The sequence below is a fragment of the Macadamia integrifolia genome, chromosome 14, assembly GCF_013358625.1.
Source record: "Macadamia integrifolia cultivar HAES 741 chromosome 14, SCU_Mint_v3, whole genome shotgun sequence".
NCBI lineage: Eukaryota > Viridiplantae > Streptophyta > Magnoliopsida > Proteales > Proteaceae > Macadamia > Macadamia integrifolia.
This window is the reverse complement of record NC_056570.1, coordinates 16,462,816-16,475,460: the sequence shown is the minus strand read 5'-3', so window position 1 is coordinate 16,475,460 and position 12,645 is coordinate 16,462,816. Positions and strand designations below refer to the sequence as shown.

General features: G+C 37.0%; 2 protein-coding genes across 2 annotated transcripts; both read left to right on the top strand.

Annotated features, from left to right (window-relative positions):
• Nucleotides 1-2,500: 2,500 nt before the first annotated feature.
• On the top strand, nucleotides 2,501-3,229 carry LOC122060574. Its single transcript, XM_042623709.1, has one exon. The coding sequence runs from the start codon at nucleotides 2,714-2,716 to the stop codon at nucleotides 3,131-3,133; it is 420 nt and encodes a 139-aa protein (XP_042479643.1). The 5' UTR covers nucleotides 2,501-2,713; the 3' UTR covers nucleotides 3,134-3,229.
• A 2,470-nt stretch (nucleotides 3,230-5,699) lies between these two features.
• LOC122060470 (cell division protein FtsZ homolog 1, chloroplastic-like) lies at nucleotides 5,700-12,444 on the top strand. The gene is made up of 6 exons (XM_042623562.1): nucleotides 5,700-6,267; nucleotides 6,831-6,930; nucleotides 7,078-7,307; nucleotides 10,386-10,553; nucleotides 10,648-10,881; nucleotides 12,017-12,444. Exons 1-6 carry the CDS (start codon nucleotides 5,998-6,000, stop codon nucleotides 12,269-12,271), a joined length of 1,257 nt encoding a protein of 418 aa, XP_042479496.1. The 5' UTR covers nucleotides 5,700-5,997; the 3' UTR covers nucleotides 12,272-12,444.
• Nucleotides 12,445-12,645: the final 201 nt, after the last annotated feature.

The following is a 12,645-nucleotide window of genomic DNA, read 5'->3' as shown; positions in this document are numbered from 1 at the left end:
GACGGGAGAGAATCTTATGTCGAGATTGGGATCGGTTAGAATCAAAACGAACTCCTTCGATTACATATGCAAATTTAAAAAGGAAGAAACCAATCAAGAAATTCAATCAACAGACCTAGGGTTTGAAGAACAACAAAAAAATCCCCGCACCAGAGAAATCTAAGGAATTGGGTTCATGACTACGATCCAAATACTCACCGGCAAACTGAGGTCCGATGAATCCGGTGAGTTGCCTCTTTCAATAGCAGAGGCAGTGAGTTGCTTCTTTCAGTAGCAAGGCCAGCAGTAGCAGAGATGAGAGAGGAGAGAAAATGAGAGGAGAGACGAGAGAAATAAGAGAAACAGACATTATATAATCAATGAACGGCTATGATTTTGAGATCCCTTTTGAAGGGATAAGATGAGCCCCGACCAGCTATACGGTTAGCTGGTCTGCCGACCAGAAAAACTTTTGCCATAATAATATATTGAAAAAAAAAAATAGCACAAAATGATGCACGGTGAATGTAATGAGAATAATGACCCACTCACAATTAAATATAAAAACCTCATCCTCACTGATATTTTTGTGCATTTTCTATTGACCTCCGCATTGGCGCAATGCCACATTGCCTTTCATCGAAACCTCTCAATTTGCTAAATCTGGACTTTAGATCTCATACTACCTTAAGGTACAAAAGAGAAAATAATTGAAAGTGCAAGACTGCAAAGAGGCATATAAAATAAAATCTTAAAACTTGTGTTTTGGCCTTTTAGGGTTTAGAATGACTTGGGTTTAAATCGTGTGAATTAAACTTTATTCAGTTTGACTCAAACTGATGATTTTAGGTATTGTTTAGCATTTTATGGAGAAGCGTGGTGGAGGTTAGAGAATTATCATTGTATGAACAACATCTGTCACATATGATAAAGAAAAAAAGGTCCCCCTTCCCATGTTGAGTGGAAAAATTGGAAAATTTACTTATATGGTACTAGTGCCTAATGCCATACAAATCTCCCAAAAAAAAAAAAAAAAAAAAAAAAAACCCATACAAATGTGAACTCTTGGTCAGAATAATGTTCGGGCAAAAAAATAAAAAAAGGTTGTCTCTTGACTGTATCAGAAGATGAATGACCTCACCAACATTTCCTCATTCATGTCATTGAGCTGCAAAATGAAAGATCTATCTCTGTTAACAAAAGGTAATTATTTTCAAGTCACAAAAAAGTATCTCCTATTGAATGATAGGTAAATGAGTTCTTCCAATTGCCATTCATTACTTCGGTTAAAATCAATAGTTTGAATCAAACCAAATAAAATGTAATCCGCACAATTTGAACCTAAATCATATCAAACCTAAAAGATCAAAACACGAGTTTTAAGATCTTTTTACCCTGTCTCTCTCTTTGCAGTTTCGCACTCTTGTTTTTTGGTACCTTAATTCTTCAGAGGTAGTATGAGATACTCTTTTTTTTTTTTCTTAAAGACGTATGAGATATTCCTAAGTCTAGTACTGGCTAAAGAAGTAAACTGAACAAAACCAGATTACTAAGATCATATACAATTTGGATGAAACAAAATACAGAAATCTGAATTAGAATTGAATAAAATCGAACCAATTTGATTCAGTTTTGATTGAGGTAATGAAATTATTCGAGTTTGGTTTGTACACATTCTATCATGAACCGACCAAAATCAAACTGGAAATTGGGAACTGAACGATTGACACCCTTTGCATTAGAGGTGTCAATCCCAAACCCACATCTCTTAGACCGACCAGTCTGATTATTAAACATGTCGGGCTAAGGTCCGGCCCATTTATAAACAGATAGTACACGGTGCAAGGGATAAGCCCGAAGTGCGCCCAATTGCCCTGGCCCGTTTACATGCTCTTTTTTTGGTTCCGTTTGTTTAAATTTTTTACTGTTCTCTATTTTTTTTTTTACTGTTTATATGACAGTATCATTCGAAAATTTTTACTGTTTAAAACTCGTACCGTCCATTTTTGTTTTTTTTTTTTTTCCCGTTTTTGCTAACAGTGGCTCTGACCAATTTCTCCACCATGTCATGGTTTTAGGTATCGTTATCAATGGCCATGTCAGCCATATTGATTTGTGTCGGTGTTGAATTCGACGTAAATTAAAAAACAATTCACTTTTAGCCGAAATTCCCAATCTCTAGTGATAGTAGGTATTGATATTACCGACTGATATGATACCGATTCTTAATCCATGAATCAAAATCCGGGGAGGCTGTTCCAATTGCCAATTCGGCTATCTCATACTTTGTTAATCATAAAGGATTTCTAGAACATTCTGGCTGGGTCAAACATGGTCAAAGTGATCTCACCATGGTTTTAAAAAACAGAATCAGGCCGAGTCACATGGTTTTCCCCTTTTTTTGATTAAAAAATATTTTATTTTTTAAAACCAGGGCTTAAACCATTGGTTTGGTTGGGTTCGTTTGACTGGGTTTAGGAAACTTCAGTGGAGAAGAGAAGAAAGTCAGAAACTATGAAGGATGGAAAACGGGGGAAGCTTGTAATAAGAACAGAGTCTGCCATTAATCCTATATAAATAGCAGGCAAAACAAAGCTAACCCCAACTCAAATCTTCAACCCAATACTAGAAATCTTGATTCTGCTTTTGTCCTTTGATCTTCATTTAAGGGCTTTTCTGCTTAGGCATTAAAGAAACTGAATTCCTGTTGAGTTAATTGGAGACGAAGAAGAAGATGAGCGTAGAAGTGTTTGACGCTACAACCATTCTGAACTTCATTGAAGATGAAGAAGCTTTCAAGAATTCTGTTCGTGACCGCTTTGATCATCTGGATACAAACCATGATGGTATTCTGTCCTATGCAGAGATGGAGAAGGAGTTGCAGAGCCTGAGGATCTTCGAGACCCACTTTGGGGTCGATCTGAAGATGGACCCAGATGAACTCGCAGTAGTGTATCGGTCTCTGTTCTTGCAGTTCGATCATGATTCTAATGGGACAGTGGATTTGGAGGAGTTTATGGAGGAGACTAAGGGGATGATGCTCGCCGTGGTTAATGGTTTGGGGTTCTTGCCCATTCAAATGGTCCTCGAACAGGATAGCTTCCTCAAGAAGGCTGTCGATTGGGAGTTCACAAAAATTGCAGCTTTTGCTTAAAATTTGAAATTTTAGGGACTCATCTCTTCTTATTTTGCTAAAGCTTTTCCTTCTTCTATATTTGTCCTGATCAATTCATTTCATGTTCGGTGTTCCCTTCTTAAATTCTTAACTTTTAGAGGCAATGTGGACTACGAATTCTAATGTAGTAATGGATGTAAAAGTTCATGATTTTATATTTCAATAAATTTCTTGTTGTTTTCTCTTTAAAAAAAAAAAAAAGATATATATATATATATATATTATGAATATAATAATATATTGAAAAAAATAATAGCACAAAAGGATGCATGGTGAATGTAATGAAAATAATGATCCACTCACACTTAAATACAAAAATCCCATCCTTACTGATATTTTCATGCATTTTCTATTGACCCCCGCATTGGCGCAAGGCCACATTGCCTTTCATGGAAACCTCTCAATTTGCTATAAATCTCGATTTTAGATCTCATACTACCTTTGAAGAATTAAGGCACAAAAGAGAAAATAATTGGAAGTGCAAGACTACAAAGAGACATATAAAATAAAATCTTAAAACTCTTGTTTTGGCCTTTTAGGGTTTAGAATGACTTGGGGTTAAATCGTGTGAATTAAACTTTATTCAGTTTGACTCAAACCGATGATTTTAGGTATTGTTTAGCATTTTATGGAGACGCGTGGTGGAGGTTAGAGAATTATCATTGTATGAACGGTATCTGTCACATATGACAAAGAAAAAAAGGTCCCCCTTCCCATGTTGAGTGGAAAAATTGGAAAATTTACTATATGGTACTAGTGCATAATGCCATACAAATCTCAAAAAAAAATAAAATAAAATAAAATAAAACCATGCAGATATGAACTCTTGGTCAGAATAATGTTCAGGAAAAAAAAAAAAAAAAAAAAAGGTTGTCTCGTCACGCATCAAAAGATGAGTGACCTCACCAACCTTTCCTCATTAATTTCATTGAGCTACAAACTGAAAGATCTATCCTGTTGGCAACAGGTAATTTTTTTCAAGTCACAAAAAAAAGTATCTCCTCTTGAATGATAGGTAAATGAGTTCTTCCAATTGCCATTCATTACTTCCGTTAAAATCAATAGTTTGAATCAAACCAAATAAAATGTAATCCGCACAATTTGAACCTAAATTATATCAAACCTAAAAGATCAAAACACAAGTTTTAAGATTTTTCTTTTTACCCTGTGTTGCTGCCGAAAATCTGTATGAGCTGATCCTGCACAAGAACATAAGGCAGAGGCCCGGAGCTTTATCCAGGATTAGTCCTCCGACTCTCAAATTAGAGATCGGCCGCACAGTTTTTACAGGAGTAATGGTGTGGGTTTTGATCCTTACCTTCTACCTTCCTCTCAGGCCTTCTTATATAACTCTTAGGGTTTAGGGTTTTCCCTTTCCTTGGAGGAGTCCTCCTCGGGTCCACCTCCTTTCCTTTTAGAGTCCTACTCGGATACGTCCTATCCCCTTCGTGGGGGATATTCTCTTCACGCGGTTGACGTGGTAGAGTCCTTACAGCCTCTATCAGGTGGGTGACACGTGTCCAGGTGGGCGATGCGTGTCCTTACCCTACTAAGCAATCAATTTGGCCGTATCACCCTGTCTCTTTGTAGTTTTGCACTCTTGTGTTTTTGGTACCTTAATTCTTCAGAGGTAGTATGAGATACTCTTTTTCTTTTCTTTTCTTTTTTTCCTTAAAGAAGTATGAGATATTCCTAAGTCTAGTACGGACTAAAGAAGTAAACTGAATAAAACCAGATTACTAAGATCATATACAATTTGGATGAAACAAAATACAGAAATCTGAATTAGAATTGAATAAAATCGAACCAATTTGATTCAGTTTTGATTGAGGTAATGAAATTATACAAGTTTGATTTGTACACATTCTATCATGAACAGACCAAAATCAAACTGGAAATTGGGAACCGAACGATTGACACCCTTTGCATTAGAGGTGTCAATCCCAAGCCCGCATCTGTTAGACCAACCAGTCTGATTATTAAACGTGTCGGGCTAAGGCCCGACCCATTTATAAATAGATAATACATGGTGCAAAGGATAAGCCCGAAGTGCGCCCAACTGGCCTGGCCTGGCTCGTTTACAAGCCTGACTTGTTCTATACGTTTAACACAACCGTTTATATTTATAATTTGATTTTATGGATAACATAGAATATATATATATATATATATATATTGATATTTATCAATTATCAAATGTAATTAAGTGTAATATCTTTTCTAAATTATTGATGATTTAATAAAATATATTAAGACATTTTAAATCTAAGACAATTAAAAACCGTTTAAGACCCGTTTAAGGTTTTATTGATATATTATCTTTTAAGGCCCTATAATAGCCCTATTAAGAAAAGATCGGTTAAAGCCTAAAATCCGATCAAATTCAATACTAGACCGATCAAAACTGACTCATTTCTTAAATAGGTAAATCATAGTCCAAGACTCTAAATCTGACCGAGACAGGCCCGGCCCGGCCGGATCGATTGACACCCTTAATTGATTTATCCCTTTCACTCTATAAACTATCAGGAATGAAGTGATCCATCAAAGGATGCATTGGGAGATGCAGTCTGAAGTCTGAAGTCTGAACAGATCAGCATAGGTATAGCCAGGAAAGATCCCTTTCTCTTTCAGCTGGTTGGCTATGTAGTGCAGTTCCTTGAGGGTGGCATAGGATCCGCCCCCACCAAGATTCCGATTAAAACCCTAGACCCTTCAATCAACTCTTCCTTCTCTGAACTTCCTCCAATTCGTAATTTGAGTTTCTTTGGGATCGTGGGTTTTACGCTTTTAGCTTGTTGTTTGCCTCTCTGTCAGCTCTACCTCAGAGATTTGTTGCAGAGATGTCTACATTTCACCTCACAAACCCTAATCACTTACTATCATCTTCTTCGGTTACTACTGTGTTTCGTAAGAAGATGCTCTCCGGAGATGGTGTGCACGTTGTTGCTTCTCAGGGGCTTCGTCGAAGAACCTCACGGAATCGAAGCAACCGTGGTATCTTCTGTTCTTTTTCTTCTTTCCCTCCCACGGAATCAGCTAGGATTAAGGTAGTGGGGGTTGGTGGCGGAGGAAACAATGCAGTTAATCGGATGATTGGAAGCGGATTACAGGTGGGTTTTGTTTCAGCTTTTGTGGGTTTCGAGTGAAATGTTCCAATTTGCATTTATAATTACATTCTCTTGTGATGTTTTAATTTCATTCTTTTTTCCAAGATTTATAAAGATTTGATTGGACTTTCTGTTTTTTTGCTCGAGTATCTGTTTGTTTTGAGACCCTTAATTAAATTCTTTAGCTGCATTTCACTTTTTTTCTGCATTTGGAATGAATCTTTCAGACCTTCATATGAACTTGTATATTTAGAAGCAAACTTAACCATGTGCATTTTAGGATTTTTGATAAATGAGTGAGTCTCTTTTTTTTTTTTCGGCGGATGAAGAATGGTTCTAGTTTTATTCTCGCTAAAAATGACTCAAATTCAATTTTGAAAACACTCTCTTCTTATTGATAATGTTTAGTGTTCTGGATTGCCCGTGAAATTCTGCAATTCAAGAAGTGCAAAGTTTGATTAGTCATTATGCAGGTGGAGAGTGCTTAGATGTTGAGGATTTTATTGGAATACCCCTGCAATTTTTGTAAGTTTTATGACTTTTGATGTTGACTACTTGGATATCAGAGTGTTGAGTTCTACGCCATAAACACGGATTCTCAGGCTCTATTACAGTCTGCTGCAGAGAACCCACTTCAAATTGGCGAGCTATTGACTCGTGGACTAGGTCTGGCACTCTCCCTATAGACTATAGAAGTTTGTAAAAATTTTAAAACTTGGGGATTGTGTATGATTTTTAATTCTAATTCCATATTTCTACTTCTCTTTCCCTGGCGAATATACTATTGATTAGAATCACTAAATAGAGATGCAGGTACAGGTGGGAATCCTCTTCTGGGAGAACAAGCTGCAGAGGAATCAAAAGAAGCAATATCAAATGCTCTAAAGGGCTCAGATCTTGTGTTTATTACAGCAGGTATGGGTGGTGGCACAGGTTCTGGCGCTGCTCCCGTTGTTGCCCAGATATCAAAGGAAGCAGGTTATTTGACTGTTGGTGTGGTTACCTATCCTTTCAGATTTGAAGGACGTAAGAGATCTGTTCAGGCAGGTCCCTTCCCATCTTTTTTGAAAATGTCACTGCAAGGTTACATGTTATGCATTTAGAATTGTGGCTGTAGGCACAAACATGCTGATGTAGATAAGTCACTTAATGAGTTTATTTTATTGCGAATAAGCCTTGGGTTGGGTTATGTATGTGTTGGGCCTTAGTTCTCATGTATTTTCTTTGTAATGGGCCATTTTAATGGGTCTAAAATATGGGTAGAAAGTAGAAAAATGAGATTTAATTCATTAGCTTAGATAGAGTTCTGTTTTGAGTCTATTTCCTTTGTTATTTCAGTTTTAGTCAGTTTAGGTTTCCCTATTAGTGAATGATTAGTTAATTAGTCCTACTCCATGTTGGAATTCTAGTCCTAATCCTATTTGGAGTCCAACTCCTATTATGTAATGTCTAGTCCTACTTGGAGTCTAACTCCTAGTTAGGTTATGACTGTTAGTCTGCCCTCTTTATGTAGAGGAGCTAATGTACTATAATTAGACAGATTTGAAAAAAGACGAATTGAGTTTGAATGTTTGAGAGCCTGAGGGCTGTGTGATTCTTCTCCCCCCTTTTCTTTATGCGATCTCTCTCTTCTCCTCTATCATGAGTCTGATTAAGGAGCTACTGTTAAGGGTAGTTTAGAAGGCACGATAAGATTACTCAATCCTCTTCTTGAAGCTGTTCAGATCACCCAGTTGTTGTTCTTGCAGAAAACTTCAGATTCTTTCTCCTAGGTCTGAAAATCAAGAAGGTAAATATCTCATCAACCATCTGTCAAAAGTCTCTCAATTTTGTAGGTTTTTGTATACTCCCTAGGGGCTACCTACGCCCAAGAGTGCAACTCAATTGGAGCCCTACAGATCTGGCCGCACCTCTCTCTCTCTAGCCATATTGGAGGCCTTTCTCTCTCTTATCGAGTTGGGTTTTGGGCTGGTTTTGCTCCTGCATTGCTATTGTATCATTGGGAGCTTATTTGATGGTCTTATTCCCTCGTTTTCTAGCCCTATTTGTCTTGTTTGGGGTTTATAAATTGTGGGGGTTAGTTTCTTGTAATCTACTCCTACATTACATGCATTACTATCTTCATGTTTATATTATAGCCATTTCTTATGATGGATCCACCCTTTTATTTTTCATCATTATTTAGTTTCTCTAGCATTTGGCTATAGATGATAGTGGACTATGAAAGATAACATCATTTTAGAACCTCTTGTGAGTAAATTTAACATAAATAACACACATGAAATATTTATTTGAGGCTGGCAGTAAGAGATTTTTTTTGGGGGGGATTGATGCAGATGAATTACCAAAATAGGCTTGTTTTATTAGGAATAAGCTTAGGGTTGGGTTCTATACATATTGGGCTTTGATCCCATGTGTTTTGAGTGTAATAGACTACTTCTATGGGTCTAAAGGGGAGGGTCTAAGATTGAATACGCGATTCAATGATTTGTTTCCTTTTTCTTTAGTTTCCTTTTTAGATGGGGTTATTTAGTTTCTAATTTCAGTACCTAAATTAGTTTCTAATTTCAAGTCATTGTTAGTTTCTAATTTTTGTCTAGACTAGTTTCTATTTTCATTAGATTATAATTTCCAGTTTTTAGTAACTTCTTGTAATCAATTTTTAGTAACTCAGATTTAGTAACTCTGAGTTACTATTAATTGTAAACCCCCCCATCATTATTATAAATAAAGGAGAGCTCTCATCATAAAGAGACGATTTATGTTTTAAAAAAAAGAGTCTTGTTGCTGCCGCTGGCTTCACTGGATGTTCCTTGTGTTTGATCAAGGATTAGGGATTGGTGTTTGATCCATTCCACTCCTTGCGGCGTGAAGTCCAGGAGGTTTTTCTTCAAGCTTTCTTATTTCTTTCAAGTTGGTTTTCAAGGTTCTACTGCTGTCGAAACATTCAGGTATTTATATTTCTGATTTCTGCCCAGATTTTCTGACAAAAGAGCCAATCGGCCTCTACTGTTGGTATTAGTTCCAGCCGTCAGTTTGCTCTCAAATTCTGGTAGACTGCTCTCCCATTCCCCACTAAGGATCAATCCAAATTTGGGCTGTTTCTGTGCAACCATTAGTGAGATATTCGAAATCTCTCATATTTTGTTCTGTAGTGATTTTTCCAGACCAGAACCAGAATCGATTGCTTTGATCTGTCTTATGTTGTTTCTGTGATTCCTGCTGTTGATTTGGGACTGTTGCATCATATTACTACTGCTAGTTCATCTACTTGATCAATTATAATCTGACCTACGTAGTATTGGATATTGAAGTCGACAGCAGCTGGTTTGCCTCTATTTTCTATTGGTCTGCTATATGCTGGTGTGTTGGGGTTGGTTGTGGTTGTTCTTTGGTTTAAAGTTCCTGCAATTGGATTAGTTTGCGTTTTCAAACTTAGTCCTACATTAGGGATGGGGCCTGGGGGAGATAGGTAAGAGAATATTGTTGGTAGTGAGTACCAAGAACAGTTAGTAGCCCTTTTCATCTTATTGCACCTATTCTTCTAGAGGTCACTAATTTATGATTGGTTCAGCTATCAAAAGAATAAAAAGGGAAATAGTAGAGTTCCTGGTGCACTGGAACATCGTTCGGAAATAGTAGAACTCCTATTGCACCGGAAACATAAAAAGCGCTGGCCTATTGTTGAGTTTTAGTTTCCTTACTCTTATGCTTTTCGGCTCCTTCCTTTTTCCCCCCCTGTTGGTGGGGGTTTGGGGTTGGTTTTCTCCCTTGTTATATTTCTAGGCTAGTCATGGTAGTACTCTGTTTATTTCTTGTCTTGGTTACTTTTCATTCGAGGACAATGAATAAATGATAGGATACTTCCAAAGTATTAATAGCAAAATCTATAATGTCACCTGTCACAACAGCAGGAAACTTACATTATTTTCTAGTTTTTTTTTTTTTTTTGGGGGGGGGGGGTGGTGGGGGGAGAAGAATCTATACATAGTTGTGCTACAAATAGCAAGACATACATTTGTCAAGCTTTTATTCTTGATGATCTGATCCATTTTGCGAGCTCTGGATTTGCGAAATATAAGACTGAATAATCTGACAATTTCCATTCTTTGGGGTTTCAGGCATTGGAGGCTATCGAAAAATTACAAAGAAATGTCGATACTCTTATAGTGATTCCCAATGACCGTCTATTGGATATTGCTGATGAACAAATGCCCCTTCAGGATGCGTTCCTTCTCGCTGATGATGTTCTACGCCAAGGAGTCCAAGGAATTTCTGACATTATCACAGTCAGTGGTTTGCATATTGTTCACTCTCTCTTACAGATTTCTCCCCTATTGACAGTCCGACTCATGTTGGAAAATTATTTCCTATATTTTGCAGATACCTGGACTGGTGAATGTGGATTTTGCAGATGTCAAGGCAGTCATGAAGGACTCTGGAACTGCAATGCTTGGAGTGGGGGTTTCATCTGGCAAGAACCGTGCTGAAGAAGCAGCTGAGCAAGCAACTTTAGCTCCTCTTATTGGATCATCAATACAATCTGCAACAGGGGTTGTGTATAATATCACGGGAGGGAAAGACATAACCTTGCAAGAAGTAAATAGAGTGTCTCAGGTGTGTAGAAAACCTTTTCTTGTACATTTTTTTTTCTTTCCATTTTGTCACATCTATTGCTCTCATATTTGCTGATAAAAGGTAGGCACAATCAGAGTTTGTTTTGTTTTGTTTTTTGGTTTTTTGTTTTCTGTTTTCTGTTTTTTTTTTTTTTTTTTTGTTTTTTGTTTTTTTGTGTTTTTGTTTTTTTTGTTTTTTTTTTTTTATATTTTTTTTTTTGTTTTTTTTATGTTTTTTTGTTGTTGTTGTTGTTGTTTTTTTTTTTTTTTTTTTTTTTTTTTATGTTTTTTGTTCAACCCGGCCTCAGAATTAACCGGTTGGGTTGGAGGAGTACTTAGTGAAACTCTGGTTGGGTTGTATATCACTAGATCATTGTCGGTTTCAGGTTGCTATGTAATGCTAACAGGATTCTAAGAGGCTTTATCTGTTCCACCTAGTCCAGATTTGGTTGGTGGATCTGTCCAGGCTTTACCATTCTATTTTGGAATGACTACAATAAAAATATGACGGATGCCATCCCTTCATTAGGAATTCAACATTCTTATTCAGTCAATCAGTCAGATATCTTACCAAACCCCCAACAACTCAGACTGCGTCTAATATTGTATTGTGTTTCACCAGAAAGAATTAGTTTCCAAACTGGCCATGAACCTTAAAAACAAAAGTCGGACTAGTTATTATTCTCTAGGGAAAGTCTCCTCTGCTAATGCTGGTTTCCTGCTCATATGTCGCAGCGAATCATTTCTCAAAACATTGTGACCTTTTCCAATAAACCCCATCTCATGACAATGTGACCCATACCTCAAGTTCTTTAATGCATCTCTTGCATTAGATAATTTGTGCCATTGTTTCCAGTGTTTTAGTTTTTCTACCTAAAAAAATTTAGTGTTGCACTTGCAATTTTTATTTTTCCCAGAGTCAATTCTTTCCCTAATCACAGATACTAAACACCTTCAGTTCCAATTTCAGTAGTCCTTTTACTTTTCAATCTATGAATGTTGTTAATTCTTAAAAGAAAAGAAAAAACAAATAATGTATGAGCTTCAGTTTTGCTGTCATTGGCCAAGAATTTGGTTTAATATCTATAAGTGCCAGACCTAACAAGAGCTGGGTATTTCTCATATTTGTTTTCCAGGTAGTTACTAGTTTGGCTGATCCTTCAGCTAACATAATATTTGGGGCGGTAGTGGATGACCGCTACAATGGTGAAATCCATGTGACAATTATCGCAACTGGCTTCTCACAGTCGTTTCAGAAGACACTGTTGACAGACCCCAAGGCAGCCAAGAAAATAGAGAAAGCCGCCATGAGCCAAGTTGCTTTCCCTCAGCAGTCTCCTGCTGCAGCATCCACTGCTCAATCTCGGCCTCCCCGGAAGCTCTTCTTCTAACCTACACTTCTTAGGAAAAACAAGCTTCAGTTGATTCTTTTTTCTTTCTTCAATGTAGGAAAGGTTTTCTGTTTTTTCTTTTTCCCCTTCTGGGGTCGGGAGGTTCTTCAATCTCTTACTGATGTAATGTTCTTTAAACCCTTCTTAATCACATATGTACCATTTTAAGGTTCTCCCTCTAGAGCCAATTTTCTTTCGTTTAAAAAAAAATTATAATGTTGTGTTCAGTGGGCCACTTAACCATGCAGATCAACATGCCGTGCATTCAATAGAGAAAATGGCTGTTCCTGTTTTTCCAGATGATTTCTGGTTTCTTTCTTAACTCCTATCGTTACTATTAAGCATTCTTATTCGATTCTCTCTTCCTAAGACAG